The sequence below is a fragment of the Podarcis erhardii genome (genome assembly GCF_964252035.2).
Source record: "Podarcis erhardii genome assembly, chromosome: 3".
Classification (NCBI taxonomy): Eukaryota; Metazoa; Chordata; class Lepidosauria; order Squamata; family Lacertidae; genus Podarcis; species Podarcis erhardii.
In genome coordinates, this window is record NC_138507.1 from 33,003,468 (window position 1) to 33,026,453 (window position 22,986).

General features: G+C 40.3%; 1 protein-coding gene across 1 annotated transcript in view; it reads left to right on the forward strand.

Annotated features, from left to right (window-relative positions):
- Window positions 1-22,986, forward strand: part of FAM83B (family with sequence similarity 83 member B) — a 58,738-nt gene that overhangs the window by 11,814 nt on the left and 23,938 nt on the right. The window contains exon 2 of the mRNA XM_081856893.1: window positions 6,598-7,101. Within this exon, the coding sequence (XP_081713019.1) occupies window positions 6,658-7,101 (444 nt within the window). The 5' untranslated portion in view covers window positions 6,598-6,657. The remainder of the gene's footprint in view (window positions 1-6,597; window positions 7,102-22,986) is intronic.

Here is a 22,986-nt window from a genome sequence, read left to right on the forward strand (position 1 = left end):
TCAAACTTATAGCACAACTTTCCCCCAAGATAAGAGTGGCATTTTCACCTGTCAAGTAGGATAGTCTTGAATGTGTGTAACTGACCAAGGATTACTTTAGCAAGCTTCATGGCTGAGCAGAGATTTAAATTAGTTCCACTTAGTGCATGTCTGTCTAGGCACTATATTACAGTGGATCTAACCACTGAAAAACCACACTGGTATTAAATCTGAATTTTCAGCCTGGGTAAAGTAATAATTCTATTTTCCTACACTTTCTCACTAGGTTCTGTCTAGGGCTGGGCAATATATTGATATATCATCTAAAACTGGTTTGAAGTCCATAAGGTGTTATTGGTTTCGGAGTTTTGGACCTGGCAATATATCACGAATCATGATATTCGGCTGGGCGATATTATTGTCCAAATCTGGTTTCAAGCCCATATCATGATAATTGGTTTCATGATGTTTGTGTGTGTGTGTGTGTTATGTAAAAATCACAATGTGAGAAAAAAACGTGAAGCCAACCAATGCCTTTACGTAGCTCCATCCATATTTCAGACATTGTGATATATATCTCAATGTTTAGCTGGTGATATATCACGATGTTGAAAACCAGAATATCGCCCAGTCCTAGTTCTATCATATAGACTACTAGTAGCTCTTCTCTCCTGCAAATGCACACTCTTAAGGGCAGCGGTGAGATACCTGTGGCCTGCCAAATGTTGCCAAGCTCGCTTCCCATCATCCTTGACCCACTGGCCATGTTGGCTGTGGCTGATGAGATTTGGAGCCCAGCAGCACCTGGGGGGGGGGCACAGATTATTACTCATGGTTGTAGATGGATCTGTACTAAACTGAGCTGAGTTTTCTTATAGTTGATTGCTCCATTGACCAAGAACATAAGAAGAGCCTACTGGATCAGGCCAGTGTTTCATCCAATCTAGCATCCTGTTCTCGCATTGGCCAAACAAATGCCTATGAGAGGCCAGCAGGGAAGACCTGAGTCCCACAGCACTCTTCCCACTTGTGATTCCCAGATTATTAATAGATAAACATGTTGGTAGGTGGGAGTAGGATTGGGGAAAAGGTAAATTCCAACTAATCTACAAGTGTCCTCACGGAATCTGTGAAAAACTGGAATAATGACCAAAAGAAACTCTCCATTTGATGTTTTGTATTTTGTTTTTGAAAAAGGACTGTCTCACTGAGGTTAGAGATTTTGTGGCTGGTGAACAAATTGAAAGTTAATTCAGGGAAAACTGATGACGTGATACTACAGTGCCTGCCATGTTAGGTTGTGTTTATTTAAGATATCTTTGTGCTGTCTTTCAGAGCCAAAGGTACTCTCAGGGTAATTTAAATAATAAAAAGTTAAAACATAAAGCAATTAACCATGCCACATAACGCCGTAGTGAAAGCACCAGTTTTTTTCAGCTAGAAGCAACTTGGAACAGCCAGGTAAACAAGGTCCATTGAAAGATAATCACGGAAGGAGCCACACAATAGAATTCCACAAGGATGGGGCCATTACTGAAAAGGCCCAATCTCTTGTACTTCACCTCTCAAACCTACTGGGTTGTAATGGTGAGCTGGCAAGCAGGGCATCTGTGGCCAGTTTTATGGCCCAGAAAGGCTGGTTTTTAACTAATTAACTGAATAATAATTATTTTTTTACATTTCTAGTTATGTATTACAAATCCTTTGAAGATCCTGAAAGAATGAAACAGTTTGTCTTACATGTAAGAACTCCTGATGCAATAATTAAAAAGTTGTTGCTCATGCATTTAAAGAAAAGCACTATTTAATACAGGCATCCACAAACTCGGTCCTCCAGATGTTTTGGGACTACAATTCCCATCATCCCTGACCACTGGTCCTGCTAGCTAGGGATGATGGGAGTTGTAGTCCCAAAACATCTGGAGGGCCAAGTTTGGGGATGCCTGATTTAATATATCAACAGTGAAATTAAGTACCCAATACTAAATACATTTTAAGATGACATTAGTGTAAAATATGTGCTGACATTGGCTTTGAGGAATAAATATCTTCATTTGCTTTTGGGTTTTATTGCTAGGAGAGACTTTAGAAGAGTTTCATGTTAAAGCAGAAAATATTTCCCAGCTTTGTAAAAAAACAAAACAAAAACAAGATGGAAGAGAGAGAAAATCATTAAACTCCATCAAATTTGACTTGGGGAGAAGAGAGATGGCACTTCTTGTGTGGCCTTTACAGAAACCAGCACTTCTCTAATTGAAAGTGCTGAAGTCTTAGCTTGTTGCTAGTCTCTCCGGTTAATTGGGATGCAGATCTTAAATCTACAGCTAAAGCTTTTCTCAGGGTGAGTTATCTTCATAAACTGCCATTCTGAACCTAGCCCACCCAAGATGTCCAACAAAATAAAGGCTAAAAGCAAAGAATGACAATAAATTTCAAAAGCTGAATGAACAAACACTTATTAAAATACAACTCAACCTGTATAATTATAGTAATAAGAAAAAAAATTGCAATTGTCATATACAATACAATGTGCTCAGATCATTCTAACCAGTCAGTGCATACTAATAAAAAATACCTTTACCCCGTCTCTTATAGAAGAGGGTCTTTAGTATTTAAGCACTCAGTTTGCCACGCATGTGCCAATTTGGTTTCTTCAACCTGCAGAACTTGCACTTCTGCAAGTTCCCCACATAAGGTCTATTTCTGAGGAATCTATTGCTATGTTCTGGAACTCCCTACCAATTTAAATCAGCCAGAAATCCTGGCTATATTGTTTTAGGTGCCTTTTGAACACTCTCTTTTTTATTTATTTTCGTTCCGGCAAGTCTACCCAGACACAAATATTATTGGATATTTGCTTTTTATTGGTTTGTGGAATTTCTTTACAGTTTTATTTGTGCCCTTCTTGGAGTGACCCTTTGATCAAGTGGTATAGAGATTCTCTACATGAATAGGGGTTGGCTAGGCTTTGACTGCAGGCTGCATGTATCTCAGAAGGGAGGAAAGTGAAGGCCATTAAGAAAATGCTTTCAGGGCAAGAGAGTTCATAAGAGAATGATTCATAAAGGAATTCTGCTGGGGCCTTTCAATATGGGAATACGAAGATTATAGATTGAATTATATATATGCAAAACAGTTCCTAGTATTTGAATCAGTCAAAGCTTGTTCTTGGGTCCCATGGGTGTTTCACAGGGAAAATGTTCTAAGCCAGTGGTTGATGCAGTGACTATTGGACTTGAGCTGTCCTTCTTGGCTACTTGTATGTTGGTAGAAGGAAGTGCTATCTTGAGAGTGTCCTGCATGTACAGTGGTACCTTGGGTTACAGACGCTTCAGGTTACAGACTCCGCTAACTCAAAAATAGTACCTCAGGTTAAGAACTTTGCTTCAGGATGAGAACAGAAATCATGCGGTGGCGCGACGGCGGTGGGAGGCCCCATTAGCTAAAGTGGTACTTCAGGTTAAGAACAGTTTCAGGTTAAGAACGGACCTCCAAAACGAATTAAATTCTTAACCCGAGGTACCACTGTATCTTGGTATTCCACCGAAAGATGGCAGCTCTGTTAAATTACCAAAGCTAATTGGTCTTCCACAAGCACTGGATCTCATTCTCAATGGGTGCACAAGACTAGCCAATCAGATAATGCCCAATGGCCAAGGTATGCATTTACTAATGTGCCAGATCATTAGCAGAAGGATTTAAAAGCTCAGCCAAATGGACCTCACAGGACTGTTGTGAGGATAAAATGGGGAGAGGCTGAACCATGTACACTACCTTGAACGAAAGGTATATACAAGATTTATACAGGAAATAAATCAAAAGAGAGCAGTGTGATCAGCGATTTGTGTATGTTTAGTAACACATGTAGCACAGTGTTATTTTCTATGCATTTCTCTTTCTCAGCAATTAATATATCAAGTGTATTGTCATCATAAGGGATGGGTGTGGGTATGTGTAGAGTGAGAGAGAGAGAGAGAGAGAGAGAGAGAGAGAGAGAGAAAGTTGTAGTCAACAAAGTTGTCTTGTTGGCACTTGTTCAACAGAACTTCCTCTCCCTGCTGCAAAGGCAAATCACACGAATGTAGACAATTTCTTAAACTCTATAAAAGATTAGCAACGAATGTAGGTTTTACATTTAACCCTAACTGGTATCTCTTCCTGTGGCAATACTGAGCGGCTTTTGCTTGTAATGCAAGACATAATGAACAAGTTTTGATATCGCTACAGATATATGTTGCTGCTTTCGAGAGCAATCAGGGTGGATACCTATAACCACCTTGCTGATTCAGTGTCTGATACAAGGTGTGGGAGAAAAGCAGTTCTTAAGCGTTTCTCTGCTAATTAGTCATGGACGAGATGTAGGTTTGTTGTGGAGGCAAGCAGAAAATGGATTAGATCAGCATGGGAAAAGAAAGAGGAATGTAGTAAACTCAAGGGCACGTTCTAGGGAACAGCGGATGAGTTGTATCTCCTTTCTATAAACTGTGTACAGGAGGCATGAGAGGTAGAAAGTGTTTGAAAAGAAGGCAAGGATGGGTTTTTACAATGCTGTTATGTGCAAATTTATGTAGAAGTTCTGTTGTGTTCGGTGTGAATTGCTCTCAGATAAATGTGTGTAGAGCTGCAACCATTGAAGTTTTCCTTCTCACTGTTCATGACATTCAACAACAGTAATATGTGGTGTTGTTGTTGTTATTTAAAAATGTTGTTGTTTAAAAATGTATAAAATCACAGAGGAGTATACATTCAGGTGCTCTTAAATCCAGCCCATAAGGCAAGATGAGTCAGTCAAGAGCCAGTGTGGTGTAGTGGTTAAGAGCGGTAGTCTCGTAATCTGGGGAACCGGGTTCGCGTCTCCGCTCCTCCACATGCAGCTGCTGGGTGACCTTGGGCCAGTCACACTTCTTTGAAGTCTCTCAGCCCCACTCACCTCACAGAGTGTTTGTTGTGGGGGAGGAAGGGAAAGGAGAATGTTAGCCGCTTTGAGACTCCTTAAAGGGAGTGAAAGGCGGGATATCAAATCCAAACTCCTCTTCTTCTTCACCTCAAGGAGCAGATGTGGTGACTGAGGAGCGTGTCACCTCCAGCTCTCTGGTCTTCTTTTATTGGTGGTGTCAAATGGCAAAATGTCCTGGCTGGCCCTGTCTATATCTAATGTTTAGGGACCAGCAATAACCCTGAGGGACTTCACAGGGAATATCATGGATTGACGACAAGCACCTTCCTGTCTTAATTTTCTGGAATCTCTGCACCAAATGTTTCTTAACATACCTGTGAAGTCTCATGACATTGTCATGAACATTTCAGCCACATTAAATGCCACAACTGGGTCAAAAGGGTACAGTTATACTTCCTTATCAGTCTCTAGGTTAAGATTGACAGCCGCCGCTGCCACAGACCACACCACTCCCCAAACCAGGCTGGCAGAGGTCTGGAAAGTTTGATGAGACCTGGGTGTGTCAGTAGCTGGAAGGCGATTGCTCATTCTGCAGACTCGCAGGTGGCAATATAGTTCTCCTTGTTCCCAGCCATCCTACCCATTCCCTTGTAATAAAGTATCTCTGTCTCTATTAACCATTTCTAAAACGCCTTGTCTGTTTTGTGTCCTGCCTTTTAGAAGGACACTGTTAAAAAAAAAAAAAAAGCATTGCCCATCAGACCGGCATCAAGTGCCAACTGTTTGAATGCCTTCAAGCTAGTCTTCTAAGAAGCAGGTGCTTAGGGTGATGGGAGATGAGGCTGGACTGGACAGTAATGGAACCAACTTAGATCTGTGAAGTGGCCTTGATGGACATTATAATCAAATGATGCTAAACTCGTAATAAGACAACAATGATGGTTGCAATGTGCATGTGTTAAAAGAGCCATCAGTGAGAGACTAATATGGTCAGTCTGTCCATGATAGGCTCTCAGTCACTGTGCAAAGAAGAAAATATTTAAAATGACATTTGTAAAAAAAACAAAAACCCAGAAGCATTTTTGTTAGGGATTGTAGGACAAAACCTGCCAAGCAAAACAAAGAACTTATTTATGTATGCTACAACAGCGGCAAGAGTCTTAATAGCGGACGGGTGGAAGAATGAGGAAACCCCGACAAAAGAACAGTGGCAAGAGAATTTGATGAACTATGCAGAACTGTCTAAATTGATATATAAACAGTGAGACAAGGACAACTGTGACTTTAAGGAAGAATGGGAACTTTTCACAAATTATTTAAAAAGACAACAAAATGAATTGGACTCCTTAGCAGGTTTTGAATAAACATAGACAAATTCATTGGTTGATAACATGGTAGATAGATAATGTAAGGATCTGTATAATTTTATAACATGCAGAGAATAATATGTGCTGAGAAATCAGAGAGAGGAGCTGAGGGAAGTCTCGGGGGGGGGGGTTTGATGGGCGGGGAAGGGGGAAATAATGAATATGATATGTTTTGATATTTTGGTATGTTGAAATTGCTACTAAAAACATTTAAAAAGAAAAAGAAATGTGATGATAAAACAAGGGAGGTCTTTTCTCTCTCTTGGTTTCATATTATATCTGCACAGTGCTTAAAATAATGTAAATATTGTTGCACACCCTATTGACTGTTGTTTGTTTCTGTTTTGTTCTCAGATACATCCCATAGTGCATGAATGGACATTTAAGAAGCCTTGCTCCTAAATTACTGTGAAAATGGAAACCTCATCTCTGCTGTCATCCTTACATGATGATTGTAGATCAGACAACTACCTTGAACCGCACTACAAGGAATGTTACAGGCTTGCCATTGATGTGTTGATTGAAAGCGGTTCAGAGGCTTACCAAGAATTTCTTTCCAAGGAGAGATGTGCAGAGTTTCTAGCAGATGATGAAATCAATTATATACTGAACACAGTTCAGAAAATCCCTCAAAACACAGTTTGTCCTACTGACAATGCTGCTGATGATACCTCTTCCTCAGGAACTTATTGGCCGATGGAATCAGATGTGGAAGCTCCTAATCTTGATTTGGGTTGGCCTTATGTAATGCCTGGAATTAATGGTGGTACAAATATTGAGTTGCTCTTCCATCCCCCTCGAATACAACCTTTTACAATAAAGGAAACTATTAGGAAGATGGTAAAAGAAGCAAGAAAGGTAAACTTCTATAGTTTCTTTTTGAAGCATCTAATTTATAATAGATAAGTCACATTTTTATTTCATTATTTCATTATCCATATCAATGTGAAACTGAAGTTCATTACAATGCAAAGGGACACTTTTATCTGTCAGATTACTTAAAGTGCTTCCACCCAGATGTTGAGCTACTTGTGAAAGAATCATAAGAATGTAGCCATTGTGGCAGCATGGTCAATGAGACTCTCTTTCTTTTGCAATTGCAGCCGGGCTTTTAAATTTAATTCTGATTTAATAGTTGAAACTCATTTTTATTGTTATTGTACTGGACCTCCTGTACATTGCTTTGAGATGACAATGATTAAGCAGCATACGAATAGTTGAAATCAATAAAATAAATTAGGAATGTAGTAGTAAATATATAGCAAACCAAGAAACAGAGAAGCAAGCAGAAAAATAAACTCTGGGGCAAGACATCACCAACTCTGGTGTTAAAACTTTCAAAACAATTTCCTTTTTGAAAAAGCAGCTGCTGATATAGATTGGTGTGTGTGTGATCTAAATGTTTAAGCCCACAAGTTTCCCCCTCCATAGGTAAGCTGTGACTAACTGCAGCTGAATGTGGTTGCAGACTATCTAGATAACATAGCAGAGGAATGGTTAGACTGTTCCATGTACTGTTCCCCCAGTCTAAAGTGAGGGGCCCATGGGTGCCTTTACAAAGAGAAAATTAGTTGCGGAGCTCCAAAAATGGATCTCCAGTATAGCTTGGCATTTGGCCCTAGTTTCTTTATTTTCTCAAACTATTAAACACATTTTTAATGCTGGTGGATTTCAGTGAAGGAAGTTTACCACTTCTGTAGCTAAATCAATGGGATTTAATTGTGATTTCCTTTGCATGGGTTGCAGAAGTTTGGAACATGAGAACAACCAGTTGTACGAAGCAGGAAAGCAATACAGCTCATGCATATTTGTAATCACTCTACATTTTTGTTCCTTGATTGTGGTATGTTTAAATTCTGTGTGAACTAATTTTGGAAGAGACAAATGTTTGTGTATTTAGATCATCAATCATCATCATCATTTTTATTTGTATGCGATCAGCCTCCCCTCTGCAGTAGTATTAGTAGCAGATAACCTTGCAGGCAACACAGATGCATTGGCAATGGCTGCCGAGGTTTGGCTTTGCAACATAAACTTGAAATACCAGAATATAACTAGCTAAAAGTGTAATGTCTCTCTCAAAGGTATTACTCACTCACTCGCACTCATTTATAGCTCCTTCCCACCATAAGCACCCAAAGTATTGACAGATGTGTGCAAAATTTATGTGTGTTCCCCATCATCTTTTTGCATTTTTGTTTCTACCTCCCTTTTTCCTCCTGGTGATTTAAAATTTAAGGGTATATTCATTCCTTCTGTGCTGCTTTGTGCCTACATAGCATTCCTGTGCCTTCTAGGGAACTTTTATTTGTTTCGGGAGAGGTGAGGAAGTGATTTTCTACTTGTGCCAGATACCTTGGGATGCAAACCATGGTTCCCAAACATTTTCAGGCCACAACCACCTTTGTTCCATATATTCATGCCTGGTGCCCCATATTCTACTCTGTAAAAAGCATTATTAAGAATAGCAGGTTGCCCAACCCACTAAGGTAACACAACAGCCATTTTTAAAATAGCAATTAATTGCCACATTTATTCAAAATCCAGTTGAAACCATTTAGCTTAATAAATTCAACAACATTGATTCACTTGATCCAGTGATACCAGGTTTTCAAAGTTTGATAGCCATTGACACCCCATTACTCCCCTCCTGCCCCCTTCCCTCTTAATGGAATGCCAAGTAATCCCAGTGCCTCTGAGAAGGTACTACCACCCACCTTGGGAACCACTGGGCTAGATCTTTCCTGTGAAATAAATGGCACTTGCAACATTTTTGAACTCAGATGGAACTCTGGATTGAGTCATTGTTTTATTAAGCCGCTTCTGTAGGATTTAAGAGGACAATTTATTTAATGACATCATTACTAGCTGACAAGTGACTACAGATGAGACAGCACAAAGGTTATTTGGCTACTACAGTATACCTCAGTCACTACAACACAAAGTGAAAAACATTGTCTTTAAGACCATTGTCAATGTTGTGTGGATGGATTGACTAACTGAGTTAATCGCTCAGACTTGAAAGTGGAGAAAGAGGTTTATTTGAGTCTTGTATTATAGAACTTTCCTATGAAATTATCAGTTGGTCTGATTTACAGTTTCTTTTGGGTTCTGTGTCAGTGCAGTTTATAAACTGTGTAAAGAAAACTTCCCTTTGAAGTTCAAATGAGTGAATGGTTATAGGCGAACTAAAACAGTGAAGTCTGTTTTTTGTAATCCAGCTCAGAAGAGCACATGTGTCACCTTAAATGAGAACTGAAATAAGATCAGCCCCATCCAATGACTATTCTACATTCTACATTCTAGCTTTATTCAATAATTTAAGAAACTGTAACTTGGGCTGAATTAGATACATGTAGGATTACATTTATGCAACTATGTGTTTTGTAAATAGCTACTGCAGGGAAGGCTGAGTTGTCTCAAGATAATGGAGAGGGAATTTTAACTCTCACCCTGCCAGGCTTTCAAGTAAAATTGCCCCTCAGAAGCTGCTATTGGCATTTCATTTAAAATTATTTAGAAAGCTTTTTGTAAAAGCAATAATAAACATCAGCTTGAGTACAATCACACAATTATCCTCTTTCTCAATACCCCTAGTTCATGTTGTAGAGCTTCACTTACCCCTTCCTCCCTGGCAGGGAGAGGGGAACCATTTTGGGGGTTACCTTAGGTGCCAAAATGTCTTGGGCTGACCCTGCTTTATCGCCGCTGCTAGAGCTTCTGCATGGCCCCAAGATCTATACCTTAAGATGTCCATCAATACAGTACTGACCTTTAAAAATGCCTTTAACTTACACTTGTTACAATTGGCTTTTGCGTGAGGTATTTCTAGGTAACTGCTGTTTTGGAATATAGGCTTTAATCTGCTGGTTTTAAGTTTGTTTGTTTTTTCAGACGAGGTTATTTTATGCTGGCCTATCATCTTCTTGTAATCCATCCTTGCTGCTCATTGACCTATAGACTGCCCTACAAATCTTTTAAATACTGTTGTGTTTTTTTTTAAAAAAATCTTTGAAATGCAGATAGCACTTTCTTGACCCATTCTATAAACATAGGCTTTGTGCCAGCACAGAGGCATGTTTGGAACTTTTAGACGCTAAAGCCTTTGAATTTTGTGTAAAGAACTCATTTCCTTAAGGGGAATTTGTGTCTTCACCCGCATACTTAAAGGAGCAGGGCAAGCACCATCCTGCTTTGTTTTCTTCCAGCTGACACAGCAGCAGCAGCAGCATGTAGGCCTGCTCTTAGCAGGCTTTTAGTTCTTCTCTCTTCAGCAACCTAAAGGCTTATTTTAAGACCCTTTCTCCCCTCTTCATTTATTCTATTCCCCCATTGTGTATCATTGCATTTTTTCCCAGTTTTCCTCCAAACCTCATTCCTATTGTGTATATGCATATAGCATTTTTGATAATAATAAAAAAAAAACCTAAGGTATTCAAGAAAGGGTTGAACCCATCCATTTCCTTTGATGAAGCTATGAGAGACTTTGGTTTAAATTGGTTACTTTTCTCCATATAAAGGTTGACCAAAAGAAATGGCATCTATCAAGAAAAAAAGGGGGGCGATTAATATAAAGCAGTCTCCTCAGGGTACTTTGTATAAAAAAGCAAGTTTATAATTTTAGACTTCCTAACTTGAAACAAATTGCATATTTTTGTTCTTTCATGTTTGGAAAAGGACACACAATAACAAATAATAAGTTGAAAAACTGACCTTGAAGCAATATAACAAATAAATTGAAAACCAATGAGCACAGTTATACCAGAGACCACTCTGAAAAGGCCAGTACTGTCTACCTCAAGATAAACCTTTCCTTAAACCTTTTCAACAGCAGTGTTAATCGCTGATCTGGGAAAATAACAATTTATACCAGTGCAGGCATTTTCATCACCCCTTTGCTTGGAAATGCCATGAAGATGACAGCTACTAAAATACTGTACTGACTGGTGGAGAGTTTTATACTGCAAAGGTTGTTTGGGGTTTTTTTGGGTGCATTGGTTATATCTAAGGGATCTAAGGGATTGTGGAGGAGATACACATTCCTGAGAGTTCTTGACTGAATTTATTGAAATACATTTTCAAGGAGAATTAGACAATATGTTGCCATCAGCGCTTCTCTTTGTTGCCTATCCATGCTGGAACTCCATTGTGGTAATGATTCACAAGTAGGGTCCTCCTGATGTTGGACGAGTGAAATGGATTGCAACATGTTTTCAATAAAGTAACATCAAAGGATGCAACTATTGACCAGGATTCCACTGGACAACACCCAAATAATTTTTTTATGACAGAAAAGCAAATTTAATGAAGGTTAGAGCAGCAATATTTGGCTTCTTACATGGACATCATAGGCATATTGTAAAACTGGCCCTACAAATGTTGCTGGACTACAACTCCCATTATCCCTGACGACTACTTATTTTATAAAGATATTTTTATATCACCCTTCACAACTGTCACAGGGTGTTAGGTACCATCCAAAGATAAGTTTCATGGTGAATTCCCTTCTTTTGGTTGAGGTGGATTTAAAGGGCGGTTTAGAACATAGTTCCATTGGGTAGGGTTTATTTCGTAGCCTATGCTATGCTCCCATTGTTTTTAGATTGAGATGAGGGGTTTGGTGGGATTCTGGAGCAGTGTTTTTTATATTGTGGATCCTATCCCCAAGCCAAGTCTCTCTGCTGTCAGAAGAAGCCACCCCTCCTCTCAGTGCCAATGGTAACTAATAAAGAATAGAAAGGGAACCTTTCCCACGTGACGCCAACACAAAAACCTGGCACATATACCATGTAAAAGAATGAAAGTTTACTACCCCTTTCTCTCTCCCCACACTACGCTGTCTCCCCAACTCTTTTCTCCCCCAACCTTATACTGTATAAAACATCAAAGTCTCATATTGAATATAACTGATCTGTAGAAAGGACTTTACGATCTGAAAATAGTGGCTATGTATGTACTTTTGTAACCCCATAAAACCTTTAATAAAAAAGCAATTTTAAAAAACAGTCACAGGATAGAGTACAACAAGATAAAACACAGCAAAACATTAAAAAAAAAGATTCACATAAAATTGTCAAGTAATAACAGAGTAAGTTGCATCATATGTAAAACTGACTTCACCTATCACAGCTTTCCATCTCTAAAAGCCTAATGTAAGAGGTTTCTTCACATGTTGAAATGAATATACTGTGGGTTCAAGGCACACCTAGGGAGATTATTCCCCAGCCATGGAGCATCTACTGAAACATGCTAGCTTATTCTATAAACGTATTTTTGACTGGGGCTGATGAGAGTTGGGGTCCCAGAACATCAGGAGGGTCAGCACAGGTTACCATTCCTTCTCATAAAGGTTGAATTCATAGGACTATGAAAACTATATCTGATTGCAATTTCACAAAAGCTTCTGTCTTGCTGCTTGTGGTCACACCAAATGCACAAATCATTCAGATCCTATCTTCAGAATGTGGGTATGTTTGCTGAAAAGCATTGTGGCATTTATTAATCATTTGAAAATGGAGACATGTCACACTGCGAAAAGAGAGGTGTTGGGCTGAGCAGTTTTTCCACCATATAATCGAATTAGAACTAATGAAAAGTCTGAAAACAGTGGGTGGACAATGAGTAGTAGCATGGTAGCGTTCATTATCAGGGCTGTTATATCCAGTTTGTTCGGTAATTAATATTCTAATGGGGAATATGATGAAGACATACCGTGAACAACACAAACTGCTGATATAAAGGAACAGTGTGACTCCAAGCTCACAAAAACTGTTCTGATTTTTTTTTTATTTTTTTTTACAAGATGAAACTCTCTTTTTTAAAGACCAATATCATTTAAGGAACTTGTGATGGCTTTGGCCGCTGTTACTATTGATGCGGCTATGGAAGTTAAACAAAATACTGGAAGCTCTAAGTGGGGAATTCTTTACTCCTAAGTGAAAACACTTAACACCAAAATGGCAACTAAATAAATGTGGTATGTGCTTAAACTATTGCTTGAAGAGTAGGAATTTCAAGTCCTGAATGTCTCCAATAGATTTTCACCTATCAAGCATTGTTTTGTGAGTCCATGACAATTCCAGGCAGGAGAGAGTTCTGTTGGTTTCTTTTGGTTTATTGCAAGTTTCCCTCATATTTCCTCTGTATGCCTTCTATGATAAGTTATTAAGTTTGTAGTCTGGTATAGATGATGGGTGCTATTACAGAGAGTTAGTAGGGTGATACAGTGGTTTTAGGAGAACTAATGTTTCTTTTTAATACGAAAACCAGAGGCTGTCCCCCCCCCCTTTATTTTTATTACAACAAAGCTTAATAAAAATCTGCTTTCAGATTGGAAAAAAGCATTAATCAACTTCCAACTAATGATAAATATGTTCTATTATAGGAAGAAAACAGTAGAGCAGGTTTTGAGAGCATGTGTGTAATTAATGATCAGTAGTGTTCCCTTTATGTCAAGATGTTTAAACACCACTGGACATAATAATCATACCCAATAAATGAGAGACTGTGGATGGAAAATTGTTCCAACAGAACAAAAATGCAAGTCAATATAAGCCCTTGACTCGACTCGGCTCCTGAGATGAAGTAGTATTGCAGGTATTGTCATCTTTATAATATTGACTCCACATTTTCACAAGTCCCTTGGATGTGCAGAGCTCTGGAGTACAATACTGGATGCACTTGCTTTGGAACTTTAATTCTGCCCCCCCTCTTGGAGTAATTATGACAAAGTGTACAAACATCTGCTGTTGCTGCCCTCTGTAGTAATTCAGATTCTGGAATAAGGTCACTGTGTCTTCTAACTGGGATTTTCTCTTCTATTTGTTTGAGAAAGACTCTCCTCCCTGAAAGAGAGGGGAGTGGTTGTGGGCGGGAGCCCGAACACCGCTCCTAGCAGGGGCATTGCCCCCTGCCTCCAGCTCACCTGGCTGGGGCTCATGCCCCCCCCGGTAGCCATCCAACCAGGTGCCATGGGGGGGGGGTGTCCAGCAGCCTTTATGCTGCAGCGCCAGCCTCTCTTCGGCCTCATTTCTCTTCGTCGTCCTTATATCACGTCCCTTCGTCGAACCTTATATCACGTGTCCCTGTGTCTTCATTTCACTTCACGGGGGTCGGGTCCTCGAACCACAAGAAATGTTGTAAAATTGCTCATGATTCTGTGCCTGCTCTAAAGACTCTCTTCTTGATGTCTCTATTAATATCTGCTACGTGGTTATAGCACATGAGGCTGGCAGACCGCGTAGTATTTCCAAAGGCACATCAGTTTAGCTTTCTTGACCCCTCCAGACAACTTCAATTTTCAGTGTGAATCCCTGGCCCTGTCTCTCCCTCTGAGTGATACACAGGGATTGGTACAAGGACAGCAGAATCTCCAAGTCTTCTGTGCTCTGCTATGGAAGTGAATTCTGCTTTGCAAACTGGCCACCTCACATGTGATGAAAATTGGCACCATATAGCAATAACAGCATGCCACGAATGATGCACCTCCTCCATTCGGGCATAGCATACGTACACACATGTACATCTTGCCTACAAGCCTTCAAAGAGACGTGCAACATTAAATAGTTAAATATTCCTTAGCCACTTATTAGAGATTGGGTCTATCCTTGGAGGATAAGCTTATCAGTGAGCATCAGACATTATGAGCATAGGGAACATTCATATTCAGTATGTTTCTGAATAGTAGTAGCTGGGGAACCACACTGAGAAAGGGCTATTATTTTTGTATCTGTCTTGTGGACTTCTAAGAAGCATCTGGTTGGCCACTGTGGGAAAGAAGGATGCTGGACTAGACAGATGTTGGCTTGATCCAGTAGGGTTCCTCTTATGCACTTAAATATCCCATCTGCTGCTTAGGAGTGGAAAACTGGGTGAAAACATTTCACCATATCTTGATTAAAAGTAGGCCTGGTTCTCTGGGCACTCAGGAAAAAACTATCTCAAGGACCAGATCTAGCCTTCATATCTCCACTCACATACCCTACTTTGCTAGAAGCAGCTTTTTGATTCTCCTTGAGAACAGAGACCACAAATCCTAAAGATACCCAACTGCTTTCTCCATTGTTTTTCCCTCTTCGGATGGGAAAAGCTCTAAAGTTCTGCCAAGCCTAACCTGTCTTATGATCCTAGCCTTAATCAACCTCCTGCCCCCCTGCTGTGCTGGCTGGGACTGATGGGAGTTGTATTCCAAAGCAGCTGAAGGTCACCAGTAGGGCTGAGCAATATCTGCTTTTCAACATTGTGGCATATCACCAGCTAAACATCACGATATAATGATATGCCACGATGTCTGAAATGAGGATAGAGGCATTGGCTGGCTTCCCAGTTTTTCCCACATCATGATTTTTGTATATATCACCCAGTCCTAACACACATCATGATTCACGATACATTGCCAGGTCAAAAATTATGAAAATGATATCGCTCTATGGACTTCAAACCAGTTTTAGATGATATATTGATACATCTCCCAGCCCTAGCCACCAAGTTGGCAAGGTCTGCTTCATCCTATGAATGTTTTTTCAGAGCAAGTTCCATTAGGTTCAGTGGGATTTAACTCCAGGGTAAGTGTTTAGGATTGTAGCCTAAATTCGACAGCCAGCTTAACAGTATCTGAAAATACTGTTTCTTGCAGTTGTGCATGATGAAATTACTAATGGGTTGCTAACATTTTATCTGGCCTTTAGCTATCCTTTTTAAACAGTGACACGGCGATCGGCAAATGGTAAAAGCATTTACCTCCATTCTGTGAAAACCTTCATCTGTTCATTTCTATACACCGAGCTGCTGAGAAAAGCAGGCTAGGCAATTTTTCTCTGATCAGTTAAGAACCTCACCGATTGCTAGTGAAGATTGCAAATAGGCCTGACCTGCACTGAACTTGTCTGTAAAAATAAATACATGTGTGTGTGCTTTTGGAGTCATGACAGAACTTGTGTACTGTCAGTTCGATATGACTTGAAAGAAATGCAAGCCCTTGCAAAAACACAGCTACTTATGCGTGCTTTAATTTAGCTGGATTTAATTAGCCAGATCTAAGTTTCAGCATAACAAGCCATTAAAACAAAACCTGCTTGGTTTTTTTGGGGGGGGTGTGTGTGAAAAAAACTATCTCCTTTTGCATTTCCAAGACCTTGGCATTCAACTATCTGAAGTCTAGTGTATACTAAATATACTGTTTTAACTTAAGCATTGTAAATTTCTGCATCTGTATTAAAAGGAAATGTTTTGTATGTAGAAGGAAATGTATTGCAGGAGATGGGTGTGGAAGACTGGATTGAGAAATTGCTTTTTTCATCATCTCAGCAGGATTCTTTGCCAACTCTCTTGAATATCACTTAAGTGTAGACCCAAAACTGTGAGAACACACCTTAGCCTAGTTTATTTACTGATGCCCTAATATGTGTGAGAGTAAAGAGTGCAAGAAGATTTGGTCTGGAGGGCCTCCCCCACCCCCAACAAACAACACACATGTGGAATCTAGACACATATATAAAAAACCCGCTGTGAAAATGCTTTTTAAAAAAAGTTTTAAAGATATATTGAATTTGCCATAAGCTCACCATCACCATCTAGAGTCACATTTGTATAGTGCACTTAAAACGCACTTAAAACGTTCTATTTGCAGCTGTATAGCTGAGTCCATATTCTGCTGGTAATGTGGTAAGCAAGGAGCTGGTGGGCGACTCTCCCAAAACTGAAAGGTAGCAGTAATAGTGGGAGTTCATTACCTTTCCAAGTCAAATCTTCTTTCACGTTTCCCCCCAAAAAGGTTATTTCTCCAACTTCGTAAACATTTTAAAAAATTGCTTTGCTGGCACCAATGCGGATAAAGTCCATCATTATTATCTCATATTGCAAGGGATAGGCTTGTGGCTGAGAGAGGTTATATCAGCCCTGTGGAGTATTTAACTGGGTGGAGGGGGGAATTAAAATAGTGTATGTCAACAATGAAGTATAGTCCAGCGTTGTTTATCTTGGGGGGGGTGTGGATGCTAGGTAAATGCAGTGTGGGTGTTAAGTTTATTTTAGCAGCAGGGCAATTAATTAAGGACTGGAGGGTGTCAGGAGGTAGGTCAATCCATAGATGAATAGCAATTCTACCCAATGAAAAACAACAAAAGACTGGGAGATGGGGCTAACCTGGAATACTAGTTTCTCGGAGGTCAGATCTACTCAGACCTCAGTGCAGCTCAGTCATCACTTCTTCCAGTAGTGGTAGGCCAGTTCTCTGATGCTAGTGATACATGTTTGCAGTATTTACCCCTCCCCCCTGGAAAAAAAAATCCTGCAGGTGTCCATGATAATACCTCATTGTATCTTTCTCTTGTCCTCCTGTCCATGCTACTCTGCACGCAGAGCTGCCAAAGGCCTTGCTCCTGCCTGTACAGTGCTTTGTATATCCACAGGACTGAACATGTGCATCTGTCACACATAGGGAACAGATTAGGCAATCCCCATAGACAAGGATAATAGATAGGAGCTGGTGGTTACATTCTTGGTTAGGTTCAAGTGAGCCTGTATTAAACTGGAGTGCTTAGCTCTTTAAAAAATAAAATAAAAATTGCAATTAGATGAGCCTCCTTGGTACTGAAGACATCTGAGTATGCTAAAATTATAGTCAGAATTCAAAATATTCTCCACACACTATATGAAAATTATGTGCTTGTGCATTCTGGGATTTAATTTAGCGTTTGCTCTATGCACCAGTAATAAACGTAATTGAACAAGTTCAGCAATATAGCACACGTCTTCATCTAGTGTAGTTATTTCATTTTTGAAAATAAATTAGTGAAGTGTTTTAAGTGTCCCCCCCTCCCCTACAAACAGTGGAATGGATTTGCTTGGGAGGTAATGGACTCTCCTTCATTGCGAGGTTTTTCGCCCCCCAATATAATTGGGGGGGGGTGTTTCCAAATGTTTACAAATTAACTTCAAATTAAATAGTTATATTGCTTTAAGTTTTGAGATTTATACAAGTTACTTTCTTTTCATATATACATTTATAATTATATGTGTGTGTGTGTGTATTTATAATATATACACATACATACATTTATAAAGCAAATGAGCCCATTTCAATGCATCATTCCATACAGAATGATGTATCTGCACTCCCAGGAGTTTGTCAGTGATTGTGTTGAAAACACAAGGAAAGAATGCTGCGAGATTTGAACAACCGGTAACCTATGCAGTCTTATTGTCCAAGGAGTCATCCTCTGTTAGTTTTTGGATCAGCTTGCATCACTTTAAGAATATGCAAGTGTTCAGCTTACATACGACCAGACCAGTCACTTAAATCTTGCCTAAACACAAAGCTAAGCTACTAACAAATGGAAAAAGTTTAATTGTTGCTGCTTGACGGGGGCCCAGATACAATATTTAAGTTCTTCAGTCTATTGATCAGTGATGGCTCCATGTTGCTGTGATTACCCCTAAAGCCTGGTATCACTGTTTAGCCAATTGTGTTTTGTTTAGCTGTTGATGATTTTAAATTCCTAGATATGCTTTTTTAAAAAAGATTGCACCAGTTCATTTTTTAATGACAATAAGTGGAAAGCAATGTCACTTAGGATTGGTTGGCTAGACTTCTAGTTAGCCACCTACTCTTCTGGCTGAGTAGATTACAAGACCTGTACTCAAGACACCTTCTGACTATACAGTGGTACCTCGGTTTAAGAACAGTCCGATTTAAGAACAATTTGGTTTACGAACTCCGCAAAACCTGAAGTAGTTTGCGAACTTTACCTCAGTCTAAGAATGAAATCTGAACGGTGGAAGGGCACTGGCGGCGGGAGGCCTCATTAGGGAAAGTGTACCTCGGTTTGAGAACGGTTTTGGTTTAAGAACGGACTTTCGGAACGGATTAAGTTAATGGGATGCGGGTGGCGCTGTTGGGACACGGGTGGCGCTGTGGGTTAAACCACAGAGCCTATGACTTGCTGATCAGAAGGTCGTCAGTTCAAATCCCCGCGACGGGGTGAGCTCCCGTTGCTCGGTCCCTGCTCCTGCCAACCTAGCAGTTCGAAAGCATGTCAACGTGCAAGTAGATAAATAAGTCCCGCTCCGGCGGGAAGGTAAACGGCATCTCCGTGCGCTGCTCTGGTTCGCCAGAAGTGGCTTAGTTATGCTGGCCACATGACCCAGAAGATGTACGCCGGCTCCCTCGGCCAATAAAGCGAGATGAGCGCCGCAACCCCAGAGTCAGCCACGACTGGACCTAATGGTCAGGGGTCCCTTTACCTTTACCCTTGTATGTACCACTGTACATACAAGTAGGCAGTAAAAATGCTGATTAAAAAAAGGTTACATTTTATTTCGTACTTACCTGTCATGTTGTTACCATTTTATAGTCTGTTTGTTTTCCAGATACATTGTCCACAAATGTAAGACTTTGATCTTACTTTGGAATCCATGAACATTTTATTTTAAAAACTAATAACAATCCAAGCAGTTCCACACTGCAACTCTGTGACCTATGAGTATCAAACACTGAGATTTCATGTTAGCAGTAATTTATGCTCAGTGGGGAATAAAACGCCATGAGTTATTGAATTTCAATAATTAAGTCCAAGCCGGTGGCCCCTGTACTCCATTTACAGACGGTACATGCCCTGGCTGTTTTTCAAATAGCACAGCCCATTTCCAACCCATGCAATTTAGCATCTGTGTGTGTTTTCCTAATCCAGTTTCTGTCACCTTTGTGAATTATTTCCAGAAATGTTTTTCATTTTAAGCACGTATGCTCCTATCCACTCAATTTCCTCTCCCCTCTGGCAATATAGTCCCTCTGAGGACACATATTTATTTAGGGAGGGAAACGCTTTCTGGCAGCTTCTCTTTAAGCTTGGTAGCTAGTCTTTGTTGAAAATACTTTGAGAAATGCACTGTACTTTTCCTTAAAGCCAGCCAGGGGTGAGGCGGCATTGAATACCTGCTAGTTTAGTAACCACCATGCATATTCATGACACCATCTTGAAAAAAATGGCCCTTAGTTTCCATTCTGGAGATGACTGGTGATTTGTATAGATTATGCCTTGCCAAGGAGCTGCGAGCATTAGCAAATTTGTACCTTGCAGTAATGTTTTCTTCTTATTATTGTTGTTGCAAATAAGTGGCATTGGTTTATGTTCTGTCCCCTTGGTCCGTGCATGATAGACAGCAAATTGACCAGGTTTAGCTGCATGAGCTAAGGCAGCTAAACCATCATGGCAAGACTTCATAGGAGCAAATCTGACTGCTATCAGATTCGTATCCAGTGATATAGATTAGGGCCAAACGGTGGTGCTGTGGGTTAAACCACAGAGCCTAGGACTTGCTGATCAGAAGGTCGGCGGTTCAAATCCCTGCGACGGGGAGAGCTCCCGTGGCTCGGTCCCTGCTCCTGCCAACCTAGCAGTTCAAAAGCACGTCAAAGTGCAAGTAGGTAAATAGGTACCGCTCCAGCGGGAAGGTAAACGGCTTTCCGTGCGCTACTCTGGTTTGCCAGAAGCAGCTTAGTCATGCTGGCCACATGACCCGGAAGCTGTATGCCGGCTCCCTTGGCCAATAAAGCGAGATGAGCGCCGCAACCCCAGAGTCGACCATGACTGGACCTCATGGTTTACCTTTACCTTTAAAAACAGTGTTAAATGTTTCTTTGTATTTAAAATTAACATATTTTTAAAAAATACAAATAGCTGCTGGGAAGTGGGCATATTTGGATTGCAGCCAGTTGGGGTGGGGGGGCGAGTTTAATCCCTTCGCCGCTCCTGTGGTCCTTATGAATATTGCTCCCTTGCAGAGCCTATTTACATTGGAAGAAGTCCCTCACTGGCACCAATGAAGGGTAATATTATTCATTATTATTATTTCTTAAATTTATATACTACCCTTCACCCAAAGATCTCAGGGCGGTTCACAACCTAAAAATTGTAAACCACCTTGAGTGCGTTGCCAGAAGGGCAGTATGCATTAATACAGTGAACAATCAACTTTTACTTCTTAATTATAAAATAATCACAATACCCAGACATTTCCCAATGAAATAGTTCCAGGAAAGGAAAAGTTAACCCACCTGCCCACTTCCTGCTCTTATCCTGATAACTGGCAGGCAATTCAACTGCTACTCTTTGCATTTCCTCTTTTGCATTTCTTTGCATATTAAATACCAAGATGTGTTGAACGTGGTAGCGTGCTTGGCTCTGTGTCTGGGTTCCTAGGAAGCATTCCTTTCTCCTGTACTCCACTCTTTGGAGAGGAGAAGTATCTCTGCCCCAGCCTGGTAGGTAGTAGCTCTGCAGGACTGTTTCACAGTATGGAGTAGCACTCCCCCCCCCAAAAAATGTGTGGGGTACCTCTGCCCCACCCCATGTTGCTGGACAAGGACTGCCATTGCGTATCATTGGCAATGTGCTAAATCTGCTCCTACTGATGGGATTGGCTCTGGTGGCAACCACTGTTTTTACCTTTGCAGCTTGGCTTCTTCCTGGGTCAGAGCACTGTGAAGGTGACTTCATAGGAAAAACACACTGTGAATGCTCTCTATCTCAGTGAGGCCTTCCTGGTTGCCCTAGATCTACAGATAGTACGTTCACAGTAAGGGTGGAGCCATGCAGCAACCGCTACTGACTCATCATGTGTAGGGATGCTAACACATTTAGGACATTTAATGAAATTTCACAGTTTGTTTTGAATAAGGCATAAGTGATCATAGGGTTTCTTTTTAAACTTTCTGTTGTGTGATGTGCACAGTTCTAGACAATGCAAAGCCTACACCAGAAGGCTTGAAATCCCAATAAAAGTAAAAGACAGGAATTTTATGTTTTTTCACTTGATGCCTTTTATGAACTTTGGAACTTTTCTGAACAGTGTATACACAATATTGTGTTCAAGTTATTTTATTTTATTTTTTAAAAGAAATATTGCAGTGTTCGAAAATGCTGGATTTCTTTTTGAATAGTGGCAAAAGTTCACTCATACATGCCAAGGTTTTCTTTTTCATTTTTCAATAATACTGAGCTGCTGCATTCAGATCTCTTTTCCGTGAATGTCCTGTCCTGTTCTATAAATAAGTTTTTTCCCCTATACTATACTTAACTTTTTTCCCTTTCTGTACACAGAAAATGCTTCTTTGAAACATAAGTTTATGCAATGTCCGATGCTCACAGATTTTTGGAGGAATGTATTAAGATGTAGAAATACTACAGTCATACCTCGTGTTGCGTTCCGCTCTTGCTACGGACTTTCAAGGTACGAACGCGGCAAACCCGGAAGTGTTTACTTCCGGGTTTGCCACTTGTGCAGTAGTGATCTGCGCACTTCACGCATGCACAGAAGCACTCAATCACGCCACACACATGTGCAGAAGAGGTGCTCTAGTTTTGGGACTTTTGGGGTGTGAATGGCACCCCGAAATGGTAACTAGAGGTACCACTGTACGTTGCGGGAGATTAAATTGTCAGATGATAATATTATCCTACACCACATACCAACTATATGTGGTTTGACAGAGGGTCAATATAAATGGTCTCTTTGTGCCCCTACTTCTGCCAAAAGACTGATATTTAAAAATAACACCATGGCCCCCTTTGAACGATGGGTAGAAGATATGACAACTCTTGCAGCATACAGACAGATTGCTTTTAGATGTAGATTGTATATGGCTAAATATCAGGGGTTGTCAACCTGGTCCCTACCGCCCACTAGTGGGCGTTTCAAGATTCTAGGTGGGCAGTAGGGGGTTCTACGGCACAAACTGAATCC